Raw genomic sequence first — 25,966 nt, forward strand, 5'->3', positions numbered from 1 at the left:
TGTTTTAATCAATTTTAAATCATGCTTTTTATTTGTTTTTGTTTCTAATGTCTCTGTAAAGCACTTTGAATCACCTTGTTGTTGAATTGTGCTATACAAATAAATTTGCCTTGCCTTGCCTTGTGGCTGTGGTCCCATCTGCCTTCAGGTCATTAACAGGTTCCTCCCATGTAGTTTTATTTTGATATACCGATGTCTTCATGACCAGTTACACCATATCACGAAAAATCTTGCATGGAGCTCTGGACCAAGAACAGTTGATGTTCATTTTACATTTCTTCTATTTCCAAATGATTCCGCCAACAGTTGTCACCTTTTCACCATGCTTATTACTGATGGTCTTATAACCCATTCTAGTCTTGTGCTGTCTCTTGTCTCCAATGTCCTTTGACATCTTTGACCTTTGATCTCCCCTTTGGTCTTATCCATGGTGATAGAAAACATGGAATGGAAAAATTATTCTATGGACAGGTGTCCTTTATGCACATAATCAGTTGAATTCAGGAGTATCTGAAATGTATTAATTGGCTATAATATGTGTGCCACATGGGCACACCGCCAATCTGTGGGAACCACAATTTTGGCTGTGTTGAAGTAGATCAAATATGTATCTTAATCTATCATTTTTTCTGTATCTTTGATCTCTCTCCATTAAAATAAAATTATCATAAAATTAGAGACTATTAATTTCTCTGTAATGAGCAAACTTACAAATGCAGTGGAAGATCAAATAATTACTTCCTGCACAGTAAACACACCCTGCAGACCATCCACTAAACTGGAGTAGAACCACCAGAAATCTAGTGCATGATAGACCCAGCAGGAAGGTCAAAATGAGCTGCCGAAATGGCAGTCATGTCCAAATGATAGAACCAAAAGAAAGTGTGTAGTGATGAACAATCAGGTGCAAGTAAAATATCAATCAGAGAATTTAGATCTGCTGCTGTAATCTAGTGAGATTCCAATTCCATTATTGATATAACTTACATATTCGATTCCTTATTGATTCCCTTATTGATTCTCAATGGCTCCACTTTGAGAGTCATCTCTAAACAGCATATCAAACATATTACATTCATGCAAAATAATTACATGCTTAGTGGTCAAATGTTTGTGCATGTTGGAGGTATTTCCCCTCTTTGTTATGATCAGTGTCATAACTCCAAAAAACTAAAGTAAAAAAGTTATTACACATATTACACAAAAAAATTCTTAAAATTAATGCAGTACATTACTTAATTACACCCAGGAGAAAGACAATTATTATACTACTCATTACGTTATTTGCATGTTACTGATTATCTGATACACACTGCCTCATAATTACCAATTAACAATATAAACCTACAGGCTACAGCCCTACACACCAACACAAATCCCTATCCTAGTGAGGACACAAGTGATCTTTCTCTTAGTATTTGGGTCTGAACACGAAGCTGAAAACACAAATCAAAGATGAAAACCAGCACAAAGAGACTTTAAAGTGATCACCAAAACGATTCTACTTTAGAAATATGAACAGGTAGAAACGGAGGCTGCAACCTGACTGTTCATCAGTTTGTTACCTGTTGAGCTGGAGCAGCGGGTGGCTTCACCACAAATGATGGCTTACTTTATTACAGTGCTGGACTACACACCACTATTTTCCTCCTCTGACACACAAACTGAAATCAGTTGATCATAGCGAGAGGGTAAGAACCAGTAAGTGAGATCGATAGGCAGGCAGACTAACGATTCCAAGGTATTGGACTACTGGGATTCTCATCCCTATTGAGGACATAGATCAACTGGTAAATCGAGAGCTTTGCTTTTACACTCAGCTCCCTTCACCAAAACGGGCTGGTGCAGGGTCCACATTACTCCAGCAACAACACCAATCTGTCTGCCTATCTCCCTCTCCCTTCACTCGTGAATGAGACCAAGAGATACTTAAATTCCTCCACTTGAGGCAGTAAATTCCTCCCACTTGGACGAAATGAGGAGGCTGAGGAGTGTGATCCCTCTATAGTTGGAGCACACCCTACAGTCTCCACTCCAGTGTGCCAATCAATGAGGTATTGCCCCTGATCGCCACTCAACATTGCAGAGGCATGTCAACCAAGACAGTCCTAAAACATCCAGAGCCTTCAGAAACTCAGGGTGAACCTCATCCACCCCAGGGGCCCTGCCACCAAGGAATTGTTTCACTGCCTCACCCCCAGGTATAGACCCCAGTCCCCAGACTCTGCTTCCTCTATAGAACATGTGTCAGTGGGTGGGATTAAGGAGGTCCTCAAAGTATTTGTTCAGTTGAAGTCAGTAGCACTCCACTCACACTATACACAGTGCATGTAGAGCACCGCTTTCCCCTCCTGACTCACATGATGGTTTGCCAGAATCTCTTCGAGGCAGTCCTAAAGTCTTTTTCCACGGCCTCTCCGAACTCCTACCACACCTGAGTTTTTGCATTAGCCACTGCCCCAGCCGCATTCCCTTTGGCCTGTCATTACCTATCAGCTACCTCTGGAGTCCCGCAGGCTAATCAAGCCCAACAGGAGACCATCTTTAACCTAATGGTTCTAACTTAACCTTCACCTCTGGGATCTACCATCTAGTTCGGGGGTTACCACCACGACAGGCATCAACCATCTCTCTGCCCCAGTTCAGTGCAGCATGAAAACTGCAGCGGAAGTGCTGAACATGTTCCATTTGGACCTATAAGATGACAGAGTCCCCAGGTGGAGCCCCTTTAAGCACCCCGAGAAGACTAGGTACTCTGAACTGATGTTTGGCACTTAGGCGCAGACAACAGTCAGGACCTGTTCTCTGACCCAAAGGCACAGGGGAAAACCCTCTCGTCCACCGAGGAAAACCCCAATGCACAGACAGCAATCTGAGGGGATACTAAAATACCCACTTCAACCTGCCGTCTGTCACTGAGGGCAGTCACCAGACTTAGACAGAGCCCAGCCCCTCTCCAGGAAACTAGTTCCAGAACCCAAGCCGCCCAACTGTATCTAGCTGGTACCTCTTGACCTCATGCACTACCTCAGGCTCCTTCCCCACCAGAGAGGTGACGTTCCATGTCCCAGTCACTAGTAGTGATGGGTCGTTCGCGAACGAAATGGCTCTTAGAGCCGACTCTTTGACGTGAACGACGCGAGCCAGCTCCTTATCGCGAGCCGTCACGTGTTTTGGTTTTTTTTTTTGGTTTTTTTCTCTCACTCTCTCTCTCTCTCTCTCTCTCTCTCGCACTTTTTTTCCGCTTCACTTCGCACCTGAGCCTCATGCTTTACGCTGGGCAGAGGGGGGAGGGGCGGTAGTTACACTCAGTAGCACAGGAACAGAGCCAGAGGGAGAGAGAGAGAGCCAGGGACAACAGCGTCACATTAGAAAGGTATAGTAATCATCCACAACTATTTTCGGTTGCAGATGATAAAGGATTCAGAAAGTTTATTCATGCAGGCCCATTTGACAGAGAATGTGCATCTTCTTTTTGTTTTCATATTATAATTTATATTTAATTGTGTTGTGGTTTGCAGTGTTTTGTGTTGTTTTCACTTTAAATTTGTAAAAGGAAACAGATGAAAATTTAAATAGTTAAAAGTTGAAATGTGAATAGTTGATTTTTGTATTATATGATTTATTTATTACATTTTATGTGGAGTGAAAAAATAAAAGTATATTTACAGTGGCCCCTACAGACAAAGCACATACAAACTTCAAATCACGTACGAACTCTGAAGCACGTACAAACTCCAAAACACGTAAAAACACGTACAAATTCCAAAACACGTAAAAACTCCAAAACACGTACAAAAGACAACAGAAGTGCTCCAGGATGCTGGGCGCAGTGTTGAGCCTTTGTTATCTTGTGGCTACACAAGCCAGCAAGTACCAACAACCAGATTTGGTGTGTGGTAGTAACAGGTAAATGAACTTTTTTTTTAAAATTATTTGACTATATATGAATGCTTGTGTATAAATACACAAAGAATACACACATGCTTTCAATTGTGTAATTTAAGTGATCTAGTAGCTCTGCTTTGGAAGTTCAGTTCATGCTAGAAATGTGTTTTGGAGTTTGTACGTGTTTTGTCTCTAGGGGCCACCGCATATATTTATATATAAACATATACAAATAAAACCACTTTTTTTACGTTAGTAATTCCTTTTGTGCATAATTTTACATTATTGTTAATAATAAATTAATTAAAGCAACAAAACAACCTAAAGCGCCGGTTCGGAGCCGAAAGAGCCGGCTCTTTTTAGTGAGTCGAACCGAAAGAGCCGGATATCCCATCACTAAATGGTAAATGGCCTGTATTTATATAGCGCTTTTACTAGTCCCTAAGGACCCCAAAGCGCTTTACATATCCAGTCATCCACCCATTCACACACACACATTCACACACTGGTGATGGCAAGCTACATTGTAGCCACAGCCACCCTGGGGCGCACTGACAGAGGCGAGGCTGCCTGACACTGGCGCCACCGGGCCCTCTGACCACCACCAGTAGGCAACAGGTGAAGTGTCTTGCCCAAGGACACAACGACCGAGACTGTCCAAGCCGGGGCTCGAACCGGCAACCTTCCGATTAGAAGGCGACCTCCCAACTCTTGAGCCACGATCGCCCCACGTCACTAGTCACTAGTGTTGGTAGCCGGGGATTGGGCCACCAGGCTCTCCACCCCTGGCAGCCGCCCAGCACACACTGCACCCGTCCCCAACGGCGCCTCCTCCTCCCCAATTAATAGGAAAAGATTGAACCTATTTCTATGGGTCTGTGGTGTTTAAAAACTGCTGGATGAAGCTTGTTATTTTTTGTCACTGCATCATTAAGTGAATTACAGCTTCTGATGGGACTTGACAGGTTGAGCTCCTGTGGTGGTTCAAAATTATATCTAATAAATATGTCTATATTCTTCCTACAGGGATCCTGCAGTTGGTGAAAAGATGCATCTCTGGACATAATGATGATATTGATTATAAATTTTGAGATTATAAAGTGACAATACTTTGTCACTAACTAACTATAAGATTGTGAAAGGATGCAGAAAACCTAAGAAGGGATAGGTTAAAATTTAGGGGGTAACAGGTAATTTCCACTAATTTTTGACAACCCAGGTGACCCAGATCCAGGTATATACAGCAGTCTAATATGACTTAATCCAGAACGAAGTGATACTATTTTTGTATATGTTTGGCTTCTGGATCAGTATAATAAGCATAATTTTGTCTAAAAATATCACTTAAAGAACTTGAAAAAAACAAAACAAAAGCACACTAATACAGCAGATCTGTATCAGGAGCAAAAGTTTTCAGCATCTTTAGAAAACTAATGTTGCCTGCAAAGAATTCAGCTAAATGTCTGTGTACATGTTTACACATCTTTGTGAGGACAGAAAATTGGCATGCTACTATACTTGTGGGGATTAACAGTCACCTATGGGTACAAAATGCCCGTCCCCGCAAATTTCAAGGCATTTTTGAGGCTAAAAATGTGGTTTTAGTGTCAGGGTTACAATTAGGTTATGGTGAGGTTTAGGATAAAGGCATTCATTTTTGATGATGGCTAGAGAAAGCATTAAATCAGTAAGATGTCCTCAGTAAGATATGAATACGAGGTTGTGTGTGTGTGTATGAGTGCTTGTATTGACAACTACTGCTGTGTAGCTGCCTAAGTAATCACAAGCTGTGAAAGTTTAAATGAATTTCTTGATGATGGTGTGACAAGTTGAGCATAATGCAGGTACATCTAGAAAAAAAATTTTCTCTTACAAAAAGACTATTTATTTTCTGTCTCAAGATGGAAAACGGCAAAATGAGAAGAAAGCTCTCAGAGTGTTGACAACACAGAGAGGATATTTTCACTGATTTATTTCCTTGTGATAAAAATGAGAGCAGCTGTGCTCTCTTAGTTCTTCTCCTGCTTGAGGAGTATGTAAATGACTATAAATTATTAAATCATGTTGAGGCTGCATCATGAGCACTTTTTAGGCCGGACTGTATGGCTGCTTATTGAGGGTGACTGCAGAGTGTTAGTGGCAGAAGCTGGAGGATGTAGGTGTAAATGCTGGTGTTTGCTGTTTTTGAACTAAGCTGCTGGAGATGGTATTTTAATCCTTCTCTCCTGTCATGCTTAACTGCCTTGTCTACTACAATGTATACATGTGTGTGTACTTGTTTAAACATCTTTGTGAGGACCCAAAATTGACATGCCTCTATACTACTCTAGGCTCAAAATATGGTTGTGGTTAGATTAGGGGTAAGGGTTAGGATGAGGCATTAATTTCTAATGGTTGGGATTAGGATAAGTGGCTAAGAAAAGCCTTATGTGAATTTGATGTCATCACTGAGATGTGAAAATGAGAGAGAGAGAGAGAGAGAGAGAGTGTACATGTGTGTATGTGTGCATGCTCATTATGTTGTGAATGCAACAGCTTAACTGGGACTAGCTGTGCCGACCAGATAACTCCACTCCTGATAAGACCAGCAGAACAGTGACAGAACCACCAAGAACCATACTCCCAACACTTTATAAAAAAATTTTCTCAACTGCTTTGCCAGTTCAAATGATTAATCCCCTATTTTCCATGCTTTTCAGATAAAGAAGTCTCCACAATAATGCCGTCTGCCAGGTCTCCAGTATTGCCATCAAGGAGCACAAAGCAAGGCAGCCCCAAAGAAAAAAACTCTAGTGCCGTGACTGGTGGTTTGCAACAATCAGTGCTGGCTCAAAAAGGACAACTGGTTTCCCAGAAAGGGGGCATCCTCCCTTCTGCTCTGCCACAGAACCTGCTCCCTCTTTTGGGCAGAGGACTTTCCATCAATCATACCCCGGAGCATCAAAGCAGAGGATTACCGAGGCGGGTAAAGTCCCCCGCATCAACTGCAGCATCAGGGCAAGGCAGCAGTCCAACTCAGCCAATTCCTACAGACGCACATTCTCGGATGCCTCACACAGAGAGGCACACCCCTGAGCAGGAGGCTGAGATCACCACTGTGAGCATGAGGCCAGACCTTGACGCAGAGATAGAATCAACTTCAGCAGGTATTTAAAAATAGTTACAACTTTGTTTAACTAAACGAAATATTTGTTAGGCTAGTTTTTTTTTTCAATAAAAAAAGACAGCGAGACACCAGATTTACTTTGCTGTAGTTATTCTTCCCGCTGTATCCTGGAAATTCCAAAAGCACCTCTAATGCATGAGCAAATCAGTTACAGGAAAGTACTTTTTGTCATGGTCCTGGGTCTGTAACCCAGTGTTTATTTGTACATTTTGATTCTGGTTTAAGTAATATTCTAAGATTTAGTGTTTATTAGACACAGCTTACGGCCATACCACCCTGAGCATGTCCGATCTCGTCTGATCTTGAAAGCTAAGCAAAATCGGGCATGGATAGTACTTGGATGGGAGATCGCCTGGGAATACCAGGTGCTGTAAGATTGGGGTGGCTGTGGCTCAGCTGGGAAAACAGGTCACAAAATAATTGGAAGGTTGGTTATTCAATCCCCTTCTGCTTCAGTCTGCATGCCAAGTACCCTTTGGACAAGATAATAACCCCATGTTGCGTGTGAATGTTAGAGAGAAAGAGCACAGAAATAAAGTGCTTGTGCAAATGGGTGAATTAGGCAAGTTGTCTAAAGCACTTAGAGTGCTCAGATAGAGTAGAAAAGCACTATATAATTCACTATTTGTTCTGGTTCTTTTCGTTGTTTTCTGCTTTGTGTTATATAATTTCTTGTCTTTCAGTTCGGTTTCCATGCCTCCCTTACTTTACTTTACTTTACTTGATTTATATAGCACTCTTCACATGATAAAAACCACAAAGTGCTTCACAATAACATAAAACAGATAAACATAAAACAGTACAATCAAACATACAGCACAAATCTAATTAAAAGCTAGTCTAAATAAATGAGTCTTAAGATGATGTTTAAATGAATAAATAAAATCCAGGCAATGTAGAGATGGAGGGAGAGAATCCCACTACCTGTGGGCCACCTCTCTAAAAGATCTATCACCTCTGGTTTTAAAACGTGTTCGGGGAGCTACCGACAGCCTTTGATTAGACGATCTCAGGCTGCAAGAGGGAGTGTGACGTTCTAAGAGATCAGAAATATAGGCAGGAGCGTCATGATTCAAAGCTTTAAAAGTCAGTACTAAGATCCCCTCCCCTATGTTCCACGTTCCATGTTTTTCAGCCTTGTCTTCATATTTGTTTAACTCTTGTCTCCGTGTTCAGTGTTCCCTTTTTGTCTCCCCAGTCAGTTATGTTCCCATGTCTGCTTCTTCCCAGTCTCAGTATCAAGCCCATGTGTCTTAGTCTTGGTCTCCTTGGTTTTCGTACTTCCTGTTTAATTTTGACATTCTCTCATTCAGTTTTGCTTCTCCTGTCTGATCTGTTTCTCCTGTGTTCCCAACTGTTGCCCATCCTCTTGTTATCCTGTGTGTGTATTTAAGTACTCAGTCTTTCACTGCTCGTTGTCATGTTGTTCCGATTTGATGAGTATTTCCTTGTGTGCCATGTTTCCCTAATTTCCCATAACTTCCTGGTTAATTCCTAGTTGTTTGTAACTTAGTTCCCAGTTCCCAGTTTCTAGATTCTGCATTCTTGTTTTTTTGCGTATTTTTGTTACAGCTAATAAAGCTGCCTACCTTAGTTTATCCGTTTCATGTCTGAGTCCTGCATTTGGGTCCTACCTCTGCCTGCAACACAGTGTACATGACAACTTTATCAAAGGCTTTAGTATGCTGCCATAATTAAGTCAAACAAATAGCAATCAAATGTTTTCATGTAAAATTTCTTTTTTTTTAATGTTCCCCCAGGAAGTATCTTTTTGTGGTTCTCTACTTTGGACTAATCCAGCCTAGTATTAGCTCAAAAAGCAGCATACAGCAATGGTCAGAGGTTTATATCTACTAATCATATCATGAATACCATGATAATTTGGGGCATTTAATAAGTTGTTTGAAAGATTCTTTCTCTATACCAGAATAATTGTTCAACATACACATTAAATTACTTAAAAAACAAGATTCCGCTACACAAGTTTGAATTTAGTTTTTATTTTTCTCTAATCTACACAGGGTCAAAAGTTTATACATACAGGTTCAAATATATAAATACATTGACTTAAATCATTGAGTTGGGGTCTAAAATGTATTTCACCTTGACAAAGCCAGGACTATTACCCTTTTTGCCAAGGTCTGGAAGAAACTGGTTAGGATATTAAGGAACAACCCAGGAACCACCAAGGCTCAAGCCTGCCATGAACTGGAAACTGCTGGAATACCAATGTCAATGTAGAGAGTGAAATGAGTTTTAAATTGCCACACACTAAGAGTGTGATGACCAGGAATGAAGCTCCTGCTTCAAAATCAATAACTTCAAGCTCACCTGATCCAGCACTAACTATATGCTTTAGCAAGAAGGAAAGTTTTAAGCCTAAACTTTTAAGTAGAGACAGTATCTGTCTGGCGAATCCAAATTAGAAGCTGGTTATACAGAAGAGGGGCTTGAAGCTGAAGGCTCTGTTTCCCATTCTACTTTTAAATACTCTAGGAACAACACGCTTTAGTCTGTCAGCAGCTACTGTTCATCTCCACTCTGCAAAAAATTTCTACCTCACATATTGTTGGTTTAACCAGTTTCATTTCTTTTAATTATAGCTGCCATATCAAAATTTTAAATAAAGAACTTGTATTTTAATACCTCAAGAATGTTTTGCTAAAACTACCTTTTCATAACCATTCATATTTTTCATGCGATGAAATATAACAACTTCTGAATTGGGCCTGTCATCAGATCAGAATTAATTCACCTGTGAAATTTAAAAAATGAGTTTGTGAAAAAAATCACCATTTGTATTCCAATCAGCTTCCGTACCCTGCTAACAAGTAGCAGGGTACTGATAAACTCAACTGAGATTTCTGCGCATATGCGCTTGTTTCTAAAGTGAATGTACAAAGATTATTATAAGCTTTTATTTTGATGTTAATTCAGCTTCATACAATTTATATTGTTGGTATTTTAATAACTGTCGATGTTTTTCTGTAAATATTATTCTGCAAAATAACAAAATTGTAGTTAATCAGTTAATTAGTCACATTATGCCTTTTAAACCAGGATATTTAATCAGTAACACCACAGGCCTTTTAAAATCTTTAGAGGAATAGAGAACATGATTATTTATATCAAGTCACAGCTTAAGAGTCTTCACTGCCCACTTTTTCTTCAGTGTAGCAGTTTAGATCCTTGTAACTTCCATCATTAATTATATGCAGTAGGGCTTCCAGTGACTTTCCAATCAGGCTCACAATAAACGGATTACAGGGCAGGATAGAACAAAAAATAAATAAAGGCCAATGCAATATAAATTCCTGTGTTTTCCCTCCAGCTGCATCCAGCTGCATGGTGATTTTTACTGATCCAGAAGGATACATTGACTCCTCTGATGACCCTCCTCTTCCAGACGGTACCTTCCTACGCTGTACCTACACTGTGACTGTGTACACTGGCTATGGAGTCGAGCTGCAGGTACACATCAGCAACATGTCAATGACATCACACACAGCCCAACTGCATTTATAGCATAATGACTCTTTGCTGGGTTGCTGGTTATCTTACTGAACAGTATTTTGTAAAGGCATGCTGCTGTGTTTTGTAGTTGTGGCTTAACCCAAGTTAAACTCTGCCTCCTTGTAACAGCTAATGGTAATGCTGTTCATTTCTGTATGATCCTCAAATATTTTTATGCTTTTAAATGTGTTAAATGTTTTCTTTATATATTATGTCACTTCTTTAGTCCAGAACTCAAAGATGCTTTAGGTTAGTATGCACAAAAGTTAGTGTCAGAGGCAGATAGGCAAAGACCCAGGGGACCCCAACCAAACACTGCATCCAAAAGAGCTGAAAATCTGAGGCCATATGTCCCAATGGCAACCATGCCCTGGGGGACGAGGGAGGCCCTGGACGGAGCTCCAACAGCCAATGGTGGGGGAGTCGAGGGACCAGAGGCAGTGGCCAACCGACCCTGCCGGTGACAGACCACAGACCCTGAGAACCACCCGTACCCTGGCGGAACCCCCACGACATGATGTAGAAGCCCAAGCCAGCCCAGACCGCAACTCCCAAGAGAGCAGGCCAGCAAGCACACAAAAAATGCCCACTCAGGCACTCCAGAAAGACCAGGCGCTGAGGGGGTTGGGGCTGGGGTGAGGGGAGCTTGGAAAGCCCCAGAGGCTCAAACCAGATATCCCAATGTGGTGAGGGGAGGAAGACAGGACAAAAGACATGCTGTGGGAGAGAGTCACAGATTAATAATAAATAATGATTCAAGGCAGAGAGGTGTAAAAACACATACTGAGTGAGAAAGGTGACTGAAGAAGAAGTACATCATGGGAATCCCCCAGCAGCCTAGACCTATTGCAACATAACTAAGGGAGGATTCACTGCTAACTATATGCTTTGCAAGAAGGACAGTTTTAAGCCTAAAGTTAAAAGTAGATACCTGTAGAGATCTGTCTCCCAAATCCACCCCTGGATCCAGCCTCTCATCTTAATATAAGATGGGGCCTGATTGTTCAAGACCTTGTATGTGAGGAGCAGGATTTTGAATTCAATTTTGGATTTAATGGGGAGCCAATGAAGGAAACCCAATATAGAAGAAATATGTTCTCTTTATAGTCTATGTCAGTACTCTTGCTGCAGCATTTTGGACTGGCTGGCTATTTGTCACACGGTTTTTAGGGAAACGCCTTTTCAGGAGTTTTTAGGACATCCTGATAATATTGAATTACAGTAGTCCAGCCTAAAAGTAATAAATGCTTGAACTAGTTTTTCAGTGTCACTCTGACACTTTTCCAACTTTATCTTCAAGGATGGATAAAGTTGGGTGTCATCTGCATAACACTGAAAATGTATGCTATGCCTTCTGTTGAGACTGCCTAACGGAAGCAAGTATAATGTAAACATAACTGGTCCAAACATGGAACCCTGTAGAACTCCATAATTAACCTTAGTGTGTGAAGAGGACTCTGCATTTACATGAGTCTATTAGATAGATATGATTCAAAGCACTGCAGTGCAGTACCTGTAATACCTACAGCATGCTGTAATTGCTCTAATAGAATATTATGGCCAACAGTATTGAACTCTGCACTGACGTCTCGCAGGACAAGCACAGAGATGAGTCTAATGCAGGGGTTGGCAACCTTTTTGATGATGAGTGCCGTCTAAAATTTCCTCAGAAGTCAATGTGCCATATGATTGCATTAGCAATAAATTTAATAACGCTCTATATGAACAGTTACACACTATATAGAAGAACTTTACAGAATTATATTTGTTCGCAGATGTTGGCAGCTATCAGCGAATAGTTATCAGCTATTTTGAAACAAAAAAAGACACTTTTTATCCATAACAGCAAATGAACTGTACAACAAAAATGCAAATGCTATTTATGGTCTCCTCACAACAATGAAAACAAACGCTGTTGTGACAGTGATGTACACTGTCTTGTTGGTATATGTATGATTTCTATACATTTTACATCAGATGAAAACTTTGGTTGTACGATTCAGATATTTATTAAAAGCTAGACATTTTAAATGAGAATAAGAAAGAAAAGTATATCTTTGTGTCCCCCTTTCCCTGTTAATGCCCTACCTGGCCCCCTGGCAAAACTTTGCCAGACCTGCCCCTGCACAGTTACCAGCTGTCAGCTACAAAGGATCCTGGTGTTATTTGTCTCTCAGAAACAGTTCATAACTTCCCTTCAACTCATTCATGTCACCTAAAAGGTAAACCTGTTTCTCCATCACCTGTTCAGCTCTGATGATTCAGTAAGGACATCTCCTCGTTTCATCTTCATGTTTCCCTCTCACCACATAACCAAACCGATATCATGACCAGCAGCTTTTACGACTGTGGCTCCAGCAAACATCAGCTGATACTAGAACTTAATATTAAATAAATTCTAACAACAGCTGATCAGTCTTAAATATATTGCTGTTGTTTAGCGTGACATCCGCTGGTTTCCTCTTTCTGGCGGAAAGTGAGCAATAAACAAGCAAGAGAGAAAAGCCGATCAGCTGATCATTGATCAGTTTCATGATTAAAGTAGCAACAGGAGAGGGAGCGGGAGAGAGAATGAGAGAAGAGGCAGCTGACAGCGTAAAGACACAGAATAAATCCAGCTTGTGTCTTTTTCCATTGTAGATGAAGTCCGGGACAAACTGCGTTCCTTTTCAGCTCAATATCAGTCTGCTATCAGTCTGCCCCAGGACAGCTGTGGCTACAACTGTAGCTTGCCTCCACCAGTGTGTAAATGTGAGAGTGAATGAATAGTGGAATTGTAAAGCTCTTTGAGGGTCTCGAAAAGCGCTATATAAATGCAATCCATTATCATTATTATTATTAATATGAAACGCGTAATATTTTCTCTGAATACGAGACGATTACGTTTTTTACGGGACGGTTGGCAACTAAGCTTACTAACTAACCTTATGAATAAAATAAAGTTCACTATCAGTAACATCATAGCACCCACCCAGCTGTTTAGAAACTCCGTCATGCTAGCTAGTACGCCTCATCCACCTGCTGGCCTCTGTGGAAGCTCCGCAATAGCCACCACCAAACAACTGAGTTATTTTTACACATCGGCCAGCATCTGGCCAATCCACCACCTCTCATTGTTTATACCATTACAAAAACAACAACAACAGCAACAAAAACCATTGGCCGGTAAAAACAAAAAATCACCATAGCTGGACAACCATAGCCAGTCCAGCTATGGGCGTGCCATCAGTTAACCCTTCACATGCCACAGCTGGCACGAGTGCCCAGGGTTGCCGACCGCTGGTCTAATGTCAGAGGCCATAAGATCATTTGTAACCTTCACCAAAGCTGCTTCTGTACTGTGATGAACTCTAAAACCTGACTGATACTCTTCAAATAAGCCCTTCCTCTGCAGATAATCGGTTAGCTGTTTGACAATGCTTTCAACTTTTTTTGAGATGAAAGGAAGGTTGGAGATTGGCCTATAATTAGCTAGGACAATTGGGCAAGAGATGGTAAGTAACAGTTTAACTACTGCCAGGTTGAAGTCAGATACGCAGCCAATTATTAGAGATTGGTTGATCATATTTAACGTTGACTTCTTTGAGGAGTCTTATAGGGATGGGGTCTAAAAGACACATTGATGGTTTGTAGGAAGTAAAATGTTGGGTTTCAGAAAGCAGGACCCAAACACAGGAACTTTAGAGTTGGCGACAGTGTGTTTATTTACATTTACAAAACAAATAAACAAATAAAAACCATGTATTGCAAACAATCCATAGTGTGTGATTTCTTCCGTGATGACCTCCCAGTTCCCATGTACTGAATCCTTCCTGTGGTCGGTGGCAACAAACACAAACTCATCTCAGTTCAATTTACAAAAAGAGCTCAGCTCTCTTGGGTTTCCTAACAAAACATGACACAAAGGTAAGTACACTTATCGTATACAATGACTGACAAAGACGGATTCACCTGGTGAGCTAGAGTTAATGGAGTCACTTTTCAGGACCCGGGCTTTTATGTGATAGTCGGATTAAATCGTATGAAAAACAGAACCCACCTGACCTCGCAAGAGTTTAGGCTCTTGGCTGCGTGCAGGTACGTCAGGTTCTTGTGGTCGGTCCAAACGACCAATGGATGTTCCATCCAGCCAGTGTAATGCGTTTGTTGACTAGCAGTTCACGGTCACTCAGAGTTTCTTTCAATCTGAAAGAGGCACTGAGAAAAGAATGCACAGGGACGAAGCTTACCCTCAGAGGTCTGCAATAACAGCCCCAACCCCTGAATCCAAAGCATCCACTCCTACCATGAAAGACTTTGAGAGATTAGGCTGAACCAAAGGCTGAAGGCTGGAGAGAGACTGTATAACGGACTAGTGGGAAGTGGAACACCTGGGAGCAAATCTATCCCGCAGTTGTAAGGATGATGAGGTGGGATAAAGAGAGCTAAATCCTTGCTAAAAATTTTTGCCAAATCATGGTAGACCGTAGGAACAAAGGTTAAATCAGGGGTGTTGAACTCCAGGCCTCAAGGGCCGGTGTCCTTCAGGTTTTCGATATCACCCTGGGTCAACACACCTGAATCAAATGATTAGTTCATTACCAGGCCTCTGGAGAACTTCAAAACAATGTTGAGGAGGTTTTTAACCATTTAAATCAGCTGTGTTGGATCAAGGACACATCTAAAACCTGCAGGACACCGGCCCTCGAGGCCTGGAGTTCGACACCTGTGGTCTAAATGGTAAATGGACTGATTCTTATATAGTCTTTTTCTACTCTTCCGGACTACTCAAAGTGCGCTATACAACATGCCACATTCACCCAATCACACCCATTCACACAAAAACTTTCTGCTAAGCTTTTTAGTGCTTCCTAACTAACATTCAAACACATTAATACTCAGATGGATGCATCGGAGAGCGAATGGGGTTAATATCTTGCCTAAGTATATGCATCTACTCTTGATTAAACCTGTTTGATCAGGATGTATTATGAATAGGGTGATTTTTTTCTAATCCCTACATTTATGACTGCAATTGGGTGGTATCTGGATGGGAGTATGGGATCCTTGGTTTAAGAAATGGACTAATGATGGCAGTGTTATTGTTTGGAGATGATCTGTAAACATTCTGGATTTGAGTTACCATTCTGAAAAAAGTGGTTGCTAGCATAGACCACCATCTAGCCCTAGGGCTTTATTGTTTGAGAGATGTTGTAGGGTTTTGTGAAATTCAGATATTGAAAGAGATGAATCAAGAGACAATCTGTTTGTCCTTTAGTTTTGATAGATTTAGATTTAGATACATTTAGATTTAGATCAACTCTTCAATGTCTTCAATATGGATTAATCTGTGACGAGTATAAAGCTTTGTAAAAGTATTTAAAAGATTTATTTATTTGTTGTGGATCATGAATAATGTTCCCAGTTGAATCCTTTATAGAATAAATTGTTGTTTTTTCTTTATTTAGTTTTAACTGTGGTTAGCAAGGAATTTTCGAATTTATTGCTATGTTCAAAGTTAGTTAAACAACTAGTAGCTCAGTGTTTCAACATTCGGAAGAAGGGATTCCACTCATGTGTAGAGATTGACGAGGTACAACACATATCCAACCACTCTGACCTGTCATCCTGGTTGAAGATATAACACCCCCACCTGAGATAGGTTACCAAGCCCCAAGTGTGATGAAAGAAGGGTCGATGAGTGCGAGAAGAACTGACCTGAAAGATATATAGCCGGATACCAAGACTACGTGAAGTACCCTCAGTGATCAGTACAGAAAGGTTCAGTGATGAAGGTGCCTAAGAAGTATAACAAGCTGTCCATACCTGAGGTCTTGGAAACTGCCAAGCAAACACTCACAGCCTTGGACAGCCGCTTGAAGAGATACACCAGAGAGATAAAAGGCAGGAAATAAGCCAGCTGTTCTCCAAAGAACCAGCAAACGTGTACTCTCAGTGGCAGGGGAACAATATGAGCACAACACCACCAAGGTTGGAGACGGAGCAATACTGGAAGAGCGTGTGGCAGAAGGACGCAATCCATAACAGCAATGCTGGGTCTAAGAACAGACCACAGCAACCTCCCTGAACAGGTCCATTTTAAATAGCAGTGGGAGACATCCAAGAAAGGGTCTCCAGTATGAAGAGTTGGAGAGCACCAGGCCCCGACATGATTCATGCCTACTGGCTGAAGAAGCTGAATGTATTCCACGAGCATCTGGCAGCACAAACAAACCCGCTGCTAGTTGATGAGAGACACCCAGAATGGCTGGAGTGTCCTAATCCCCAAGGACCCCCATAAGGGACCAGTCCCATCCAACTACCGGCCAAACACCTGCCTCAGTACCACATGGAAGCTCCTCTCAGCCATCATAGTGGCCAAGATGAACAGGCACATGGCTCAATACATGAGCAGGGCACATAACGGAATAGGCAAGAATACCAGAGGTGCAAAACACCAGCTACTCGGCTGACTGCTCTGTCTCAGACTGCAAGACTAGATGCTAGCAGGCAAGGCACACATGGAACGCTACAACAAAGTGTCTGGCATAGTATACAGAAACATCTGTGCTGAGTATGGACTGGAAGTCCTAAGGTCAAAATGGGAGATGTCCCCAGGGTGGTCGAGAATGACTGAGGTAAGATCCTGTGGGATTTCCAGATTCAGACTGACAAAATGGAGGTGGCTAACCAACCGGACATAGTAGTGGTAGACAAGCAGAGGAAGATGACTGTGGTAGACGTAGCAATACTGAACCACAGCAACATCTAGAAGAAGGAACAGGAGAAGCTAGAGAAGTACCAAGGGCTCAGAGAAGACCTTGAGAAGATGTGGAGGGTGAAGGTAACGATGGTCCCAGTGGTGCACTTGGTGCAGTGAGTCCCAAGCTAGGCAAGTGGCTCCAGCAGGAACAACATCTGACATCTCTGTGCAGTATCTTCTCCTCAAGCTCCCAGGCCTCTGGTAGAGGACCTGAGCTTGAAGGATAGAAGTAGTCAGATACAAGTAGTCATTTGAATCCTTAATTCTCTCCCTTCCTAATAACATTCCGCCATCTCTCTTTATTATCACATTAATTACACATTCCTCTTTCTCTTGCTGTGGGACTGCTGTCTATCTTGATGCACTCCTTCACTGCTGGTGTTAGAAAAAACAGTTTCCTCAGACTGTGAGAGACTTGAAGGGAGCTCTGTTTTACTTCAGATGACCAAGTACTTCCTGATGGAGTGCAATCTAAACATTAATACTGTATGTATTCAAGTTTTCCTACAAGATGTGTTAAACATGCATTTTTTTAATGTGTTTGTTTCCAGGTGAAGAGCGTGAACCTTTCAGATGGAGAACAACTGTCTATCACAGGTGTTGATGAACACGGTTCTTTGCTGGTCTTGGCCAACCATACACTGCTTGTTGAAGGTCAGGTGATCCGCAGTCCCACTAACACTCTCTCTGTCTACTACTGCTCTGGACTGGAGGGAAGCATGGGTATCTTCCAGCTGCACTATCAAAGTAAGTCTACACACCACTCATTTACACACTTACTGAAAAGAGTGTACAAAACTCAGTTTATGCCATGACTAAAACATGAATATTCATTTATATTAACAGGTTATAGAAATTCAATAAATAGTACTTTCATTAGGGCCTAAGGGGCTGTTTACACTTTATACACATGCTAATTACAGAATCATAAACCATCTCACCTAATCAGTTTGCATGGTGATTGAATCTGTCATGTTAATTCGCTGATTAGAGCCCTGATTAATTGGCTCTCATCTCATTATGACACTATATGGGATATGGGAGTTTGTATAAAGAGTCCCCTTGTTGTGTATGTTTCTGTGTGTATATGTGTGCTGTGTCATCCATTAATAAATATGGTAATTATTCCAAAGGAAGAAGCATCCAAGTACTACGATCCACTTTCTCCATTAATTACAGCCATTTACTCTTTTTATATTACCGCTAGACAGAAGAATAGTGCTGAAGTGTTATCAAGGTTAAAAAAACACACACACAACATAAAGAGACAAGGAATATTGTCTCACACAGCTTACATGGCTTGTTATAATTAGGATTTTTCAAATGCCCATGACTACTTGATTTCTTAAGTCATTGGGTTCTCAGTATGAGAAACTATGTTGCACCCTTGGATGTTTTAATTAGCTGGTTCTTGGCACCATCTGTTATGGCTCTGCAGCTAGATATGTGAATGTCATGCACCATTTACATACATCTGTACTGATAAGTTACACTATGTACTGTAGTCTAGCCCTACATTTTATAACACTGTTCAGTATTTCCCATAATCTTTTAATATTATCCATCTAATTGCCTCTTATAGTATTTCTTTTTACTATATCTTAGTATATTGATTAACTTATTTTAATATCTTTTATCTTATCTTTCTAATTTCAGCATCTTCATTTCTCTTTTTTTAAGAAATCTCTGTATAGTGCATTCTTCTTTCTCCATGCATGTTGCAGACCTTTTGTTATCCATGGACAGTATATAATTTATGTTTCCTACCATATTGCTTTATTGGACAGTTTTATACAATAACAATTATTATACAATAATGTAAATATTCTAAGGAATTCATCATACGCACCATTAACGTCTTGTTTCTGATATATTTCACCCTGTTTCATTAAAGCTTTTTTAAATGCATTTATTCTTTCTTCTGTTCTTACTCGTCTGTACTCTTTTTATCTGTCCACTTTATGAATCTTGTAATTCCTATCGTGGACTGTAAAAATTGGAAGATGGTCACCGTCTTATTTTCAATGTCATTTGTTAAAATGTTTCCTATCAGAGTTGCATAATGTGATGTGATCCTGGTAGGTCTAGTAATTTTGGGGAATAGGTTCATATAGGACATCGTGTTAATAAATTCCTCTGTGATTTTGTTTATTTGGGTTTAGCAAATCAATATTGAGATCTCCACAAATGAAAAGTTTATTGTGAGCTATTTCGGTAGATGTTTCTTCTATCAAGTCTTTAAAGGTCTCAATACTACTACCTGGAGCTCTGTATATACAGCTAATGATTACATTTTTTCTTTTTTCTTTAAAAATTTCAACTGTTATACAATCCACCACATTAAATTTCAAGGATTTTCCCACATACAAGGCCACTTCTCCCCCACCTTTGTTTCACAGAGTTATAAATGTGACTTCATAACCTTCCAGTTCAAAGTCTTTTCCGTTTTCCATGTTAATCCAAGTTTCCGATCAGGCAATGACACTGAATGCATGGGCAAACTGGTTAAGATATTCTTTGATATGATTAAAATTAGCATATAGACTTCTACAGTTAATGTGGATAATTGTTAATTTATTCTCAGTTTTAATCCTCGGATTATACTCTTCATTTGTATAGTAGCAGCAGTTGTTATTGATAGACGAGAAGAGGATGTTGTCTGGATTTATTTAATATTCCAAGTCCTGTGTATTTTGATCCACATAGTTAAATGTTTTCAGTTCCAGTTGACTGATGCAGCTGCTTTTTACAGATGCAGCTGAGCTGTTCCTTTCAGTGTGTCACACACTGTGTTTGTTACCTTAAGGTTTGAGGTTGTTTGTTACCTTGTTTATAGTCCAGATCATGTTGCTCACTGATATTTTTCTGCATCAGCAGAATCCTTCTCTTCATTCAGTAGAGAAACACTGGGATATGAGTTATATTATAAACTACAACCTGAGATTCATGGGTGGTGCTGTTATTTGGTGTTTGCTGTCGCTGCAGTAGAGTATTATTTCCTGTTTCTGTTCCAGCACACAGTGGTTTTTATGTGTAGCTTGTCGGTATAGCCACTTTAATTAAAAACGTATATATAACCTCTTATTTTATAACCTAATGTATATGTGCTTCATCAAAAGCACACTCTGTTGATTCGCTCTCTAATTATATTTACAGTATTCCGTCACAGTGTCTTTAGGGATTCGCTAGCTTAGCTTATAGCTGACTTGCTACCAGCATGGATTCTTCACCTGTCCCTCCTGAACTTTCCTGCTCATTGTGTCAGATGTTTAATTAATCCTCAGCCTTCTTTAGCAATAATGTTACTGGTAATAAATGTAGCCTATTGGCAGCTTTGGAGGCTAGGATCACTAAATTGGAGACCCGGCTTTGCATTCATAAATACTCGTAGCTTGCCAGCCCACTGTAACCGGTGCAGTTTTTCCCCACTCTGCAACACACCCACCAGGGATCAAACTCTGGTTACTAGTGATTCTGTTCTGAGACATGAAGCTAAAGACACCAGAAACTATCGTCTAATGCACATTTCTAATTTAATTATATGAATTAGACATGTGCAATTACCCTCCTTTGGCAGGAGCAGAGGGGAAAAATTATTCTCAGAATTATCTCGTAGCTTTGCCGTGACGAGAGCGTCACGGCAAAGCTACGAGAGCGTCTCTCAGCATGGGCCCGAAAAAAGTTCTGTCAGCCGAGGAAGGAGACGATATTAAGAAGTCGCTGGAGTTTATGACAGAGGAGATTTCTACTGTCAAACTGCAGCAGAAAGCCATCCTGGACCTGGTCGAGGAAGTTAAGGCTCTCCGCATCCAGAACGCCGAGAAGGATCAGCGGCTGGCGTACCTGGAGAACAGAGTGGCGGATTTGGAGCAGTACACCCGGATGAACGATGTTATCATCACGGGGCTTCGCATCAAACCCCGGTCATACGCCCGGGCGGTCGCCACTGACAATGTAGGAGGGCCAGGAGAGGAAGATGTCAACTCCACGGAGCATCAAGTGGTTACCTTTCTACGGTCCAAAGGTGTGGAAGTGGATTATAACAACATTGAGGCTTGCCACCCTCTACCCCGAAAAAATGACAGTAACAAACCAGCCATCATTGTGAGATTTGCAAACAGAAAACAGCACTGTTAAAACAAGGAAGGAAACTGAAAGGATCCGATGTCTTCATGAACGAACATCTGATAAAAAGAAATGCGGACATTGCCAGGAAAGCACGTTACTTGAAGAAACAGGGAAAAATTCAAAATACATGGACCACCAACTGCAAAGTATTCATTAAACTCAATGGAACACCGGAACAAGCCAAAGTGTTGGTCATCAGAAATATGGAAGAGCTGGACAAATACTGAGGTCAACTTACTCTGGAGGTATGAATACACATGTGACGTGACACACAACACAACACATGGCACAGTCCAAAAGAACTTCATCTGCATCCGGCAACAATATCAACATGACTCATTGGAATTCTCTTTATGATAATCTGGAACTGAGAACATTTCGATACACAGACCATAATGTTCTAGACTTAGAAAAGGATATAGACCCGGAAAATAATTTCTTCTACAACATCAGCTGTAACTGCTGCTACTTCACTGATGAACAGTTTAAGCACACCATCAACACGGAAAATAAATTATCAATAATCCATTTTAATAGCAGAAGTCTGTATGCCAACTTCAACAATATAAAGGAATATCTAAATGAGTTGACAAATCCATTTGGAATTATTGCCATTTCTGAAACATGGATCAAATCGGAGAAAGGAATGGACTTTGGACTGGAGGGATATGAAGTGAATTTTGTAAATAGAAGGAACAAGAGTGGAGGGGGAGTAGCTGTGTATGTGGATAAAAACCTAAACTACAAGGTGGTAGAAAGTATGACAACTGTAATTGATAATTTACTAGAATGTATAACAATTGAAATTTATAAGGAAAAAGAAAAAAATGTAATAATTAGCTGTATATATAGAACACCTGGCTCTAGTATTCAAGTATTTAATGACTTCATAGAGGAAATATTCTCTAAAACAAATCAAAAAGTTATGTTTATCTGTGGTGATTTTAATATTGACCTGTTGAATCCAAAAAAGCATAAAATGACCGACGAATTCCTAAACACTATGTACAGTTTGAGTTTACATCCTAAAATAACCAGGCCTAGCAGAATTACACCACATTGTGCCACCTTACTTGACAATATTTTCACTAACAATATGGAAAACAACATTGTGAGCGGAATATTAATTAATGACATCAGTGATCACCTACCAGTTTTTGCAGTTTATGACACTAATTATAAGAAAAATCAGCATGAAGAACAACTGAGATACAGACGTGTAAGGACAGAAGAAACTATGACTGCATTTAAGAACGATCTATTAAATCAGGACTGGGACAAGGTGTACAAAGAAGCTGATATTGATATTGCATATGGCATATTTTTAAGAATATTCATGGAGTTGTACGATAAAAACTGTCCAACAATAAAATACAACAGAAAGCACAAATATTCAGATAGACCATGGCTCACTAAGGGTTTACAAAATGCATGTAAAAAGAAAAATACACTCTATAGGGAATACCTAAAACAAAGAACAAAAGAAGCTGAAAATAAATATAAAAAATACAAAAATAAGTTGACCAATATTATACGTGTATGTAGAAAGGAGTATTATAGTAAAATATTGAACAACAATAAACATAATATGAAAGGAATATGGGATGTTTTAAATGGTATCATTAAAGATAATTCTGGACAACAAAGTTATCCACAATACTTTATCGATAATGGCAATATTATGGAAAACACTGCTGATAAGGTCAACAGCTTTAATCATTATTTTGTAAATATTGGACCAAAACTGGCAGAACAAATTCCTGAGTCACTGCCATCAGTAGAATGTAGTGAAAACCTGATTGATAGGAACCCTAACTCAATGTTCCTCACATCAGTGGAGGAAAAAGAAATAATTGACATTGTACACATGTGTAAATATAAAACATCCACTGATTGTAATGATATTGACATGAAAATCGTCAAGAAGGTCATTGAAGGAATTGTAGGACCTCTAACATATATTTGCAACTTATCATTTCAGACGGGAAAAGTGCCAAACAAAATGAAAATAGCTAAAGTTGTGCCGCTGTATAAAACCGGGGATAGACGCCACTTCACAAATTACAGGCCTGTTTCTTTACTACCACAATTCTCCAAAATCCTAGAAAACCTGTTTAATAAACGATTAGACAAATTCTTAGATAAATATAAATTACTCTCTGACAGTCAATATGGATTCAGATCAAAAAGATCAACATCTCTGGCATTAATCGAATCAATTGAGGAGATTACGAATGCTATAGATCAGAAACAGTATACAGCTGGAGTATTTCTGGATCTCAAGAAAGCATTCGACACAATCAATCATGACATATTAATTAATAAACTGGAACGGTATGGGATTAGGGGGGTTGTACTGCAATGGGTGAAAAATTATTTAAGTGACCGGAAACAATTTGTGAAGCTGGGTGTCCATTCCTCATCATGCTTGGACATTGCTTGTGGTGTTCCACAAGGCTCTGTACTGGGTCCAAAATTATTTATTATTTATATAAATGATATTTGTAAGGCATCTGATATATTAAAATTAGTATTATTTGCAGATGACACAAATATTTTTTGTTCTGGGGGGAATCTAAAGGAGCTGCTGGATACAATTACTTCAGAAATGTGCAAAATTAAAAAATGGTTTAACAGGAACAAACTATCGCTAAATCTAAGTAAAACTAAAATTATCTTATTTGGGAATTCCCTTAGAAATGCACAAGTGCAGATTCATGTAGATGGTGTGGAAATTGAAAGAGTACTTGCACATAAGTTTCTTGGTGTGATTATAGATGATAAATTAAACTGGAAGTCTCATATAAATCATATACATAACAAAATTTCAAGAAGTGTCTCAATCTTGAGTAAAGTAAAACACATTCTGGACCACAAATCACTCCACATTCTCTATTGTTCCCTGATTGCACCGTATTTGAATTACTGTGCAGAGGTTTGGGGCAATACTTACAAATGTTCGCTATCATCAGTCTTTATATTACAAAAAAGGGCCATAAGGATAATCCATAAAACTGGTTACAGAGATCATACAAATCCACTATTCTTAAAATCAAAAATTCTAAAATTCACAGATCTGGTTCATTTTCTCACAGCACAAATTATATATAAAGCAATAAATAACCTGCTTCCTGACAATATTCTAAAAATGTTTTCTAAAAGGGAACGGGGATACAATTTGAGGGGGGAATTAAATTTAAAACATCCTCGTATCCGTACAACATTAAAAAGTTTTTGCATCTCTGTGTGTGGAGTGAAGCTGTGGAACAGACTAAGTAAAGATATGAAGCAATGTCCAAGCATGGCGCAGTTTAAAAAGCGGTTTAAGGATATGGTTTTTACAGGGTACAGGGAAAAGGTAGAGATTTGATAGGGTGTTCTTGTCTAATATTTTCATGTGTGTGCGCATGCACGGGTTTGTTGGTATGGGTATATATGTATGTGTATATGTATGTATGTATGTATGTATATATATGTATGTGTATATGTATATGTATGTATATGTGTATGTGTGTGTATGTATGTGTGTATGTATATATATATATATATATATATATATATATATATATATATATATATGTATATATATTAAATATATATAAAATTGTAGGTTGTGTATCCTTCAGGTGTTAATGGGGTTATTGAAAATGTGTATATGTGCGTATGTGTGTATATACGTAGGTATGGATAGATAGAAACATATATGTGTATATATTAAAAAAAAAAAAAAAAAAAATTACACATAACATATAATGTAATTACAAGGAGGTATTTCTGTAGTCTATTGATACTAGATAGTGGAAAAGGGGTGGGATTAAATAAGCTTATGCTTCTTCCTGCTCCTTTTTGAACATGGACGTTATTTGGAGTTGTGGTTGCTTGTTTTCCTTTTGTTTGCTTTGTTCATTTGTCTCTTTTAATTCTATTTTTTTTTTTTTTTTTTTTTATACTTTTTCAACATGTTCAAAATAAAGATTCAATCAATCAAACATGAAAATCCTTGAAGTGAATAGTGCCTGTGGAAATAGTCATATGCAAAGTAATCATACAGTGTACCTTTTGATTCTTTAAACATTAAATTTTCTCTCAGCAAGACTGCAATAGCAACTGTTAGTGATGTTCAGTAATAGTTTTCAAGTATCAGTTAGACAGTCATGTTACTATAATGCGCAAAACCAGAGTTATGAATGATTAAGGCAAGACCATTAGAACAAGATCTGACCTAAAATTTATTGTCATCACGATATCAGCCTGTGCGATGGGCCCATCGCAAAAGATGGTGTAAACTGCGATAATTGGGTACCTTAAAATGTTTACACACGCGCTTTAAAGAATTTACCAATCAAAGAAACCCCTTTACACGTTTGACCAGTCGAATAGAGCCCTTCACGGCATTAACCAATCAAATGGATTAGAGGCCCGCCTCCTACGTAGGTGGTGAGCGAACAACGCTGCAGCAACGAGTCAGAGTTGAGAGCGAGACGCATGACGAGAATGCTACTATGAACTTGTGGCTAAAAAAAAAAAAA

At 39.6% G+C, this 25,966-nt stretch overlaps 1 protein-coding gene and 1 pseudogene across 4 annotated transcripts in view; both read left to right on the plus strand.

The window, feature by feature from the left end:
- sez6l (seizure related 6 homolog (mouse)-like) overlaps window positions 1-25,966 on the plus strand; it is a 105,327-nt gene that overhangs the window by 42,194 nt on the left and 37,167 nt on the right. For 3 of the 4 annotated variants that reach the window (XM_004569412.5, XM_004569415.5, XM_023154180.3), the window contains exons 2-4: window positions 6,588-7,034; window positions 10,386-10,525; window positions 17,861-18,056. In XM_004569412.5, coding sequence (XP_004569469.2) covers window positions 6,588-7,034; window positions 10,386-10,525; window positions 17,861-18,056 — 783 coding nt within the window. Of the gene's footprint in view, window positions 1-3,332; window positions 3,377-6,587; window positions 7,035-10,385; window positions 10,526-17,860; window positions 18,057-25,966 lie in introns of those variants that run through there. The other variant, XM_076886841.1, reaches the window with a different exon arrangement.
- Window positions 7,313-7,431, plus strand: LOC111501180 (5S ribosomal RNA; annotated as a pseudogene).

The sequence above is a fragment of the Maylandia zebra genome, linkage group LG7 (assembly GCF_041146795.1).
Source record: "Maylandia zebra isolate NMK-2024a linkage group LG7, Mzebra_GT3a, whole genome shotgun sequence".
Lineage (NCBI taxonomy): Eukaryota > Metazoa > Chordata > Actinopteri > Cichliformes > Cichlidae > Maylandia > Maylandia zebra.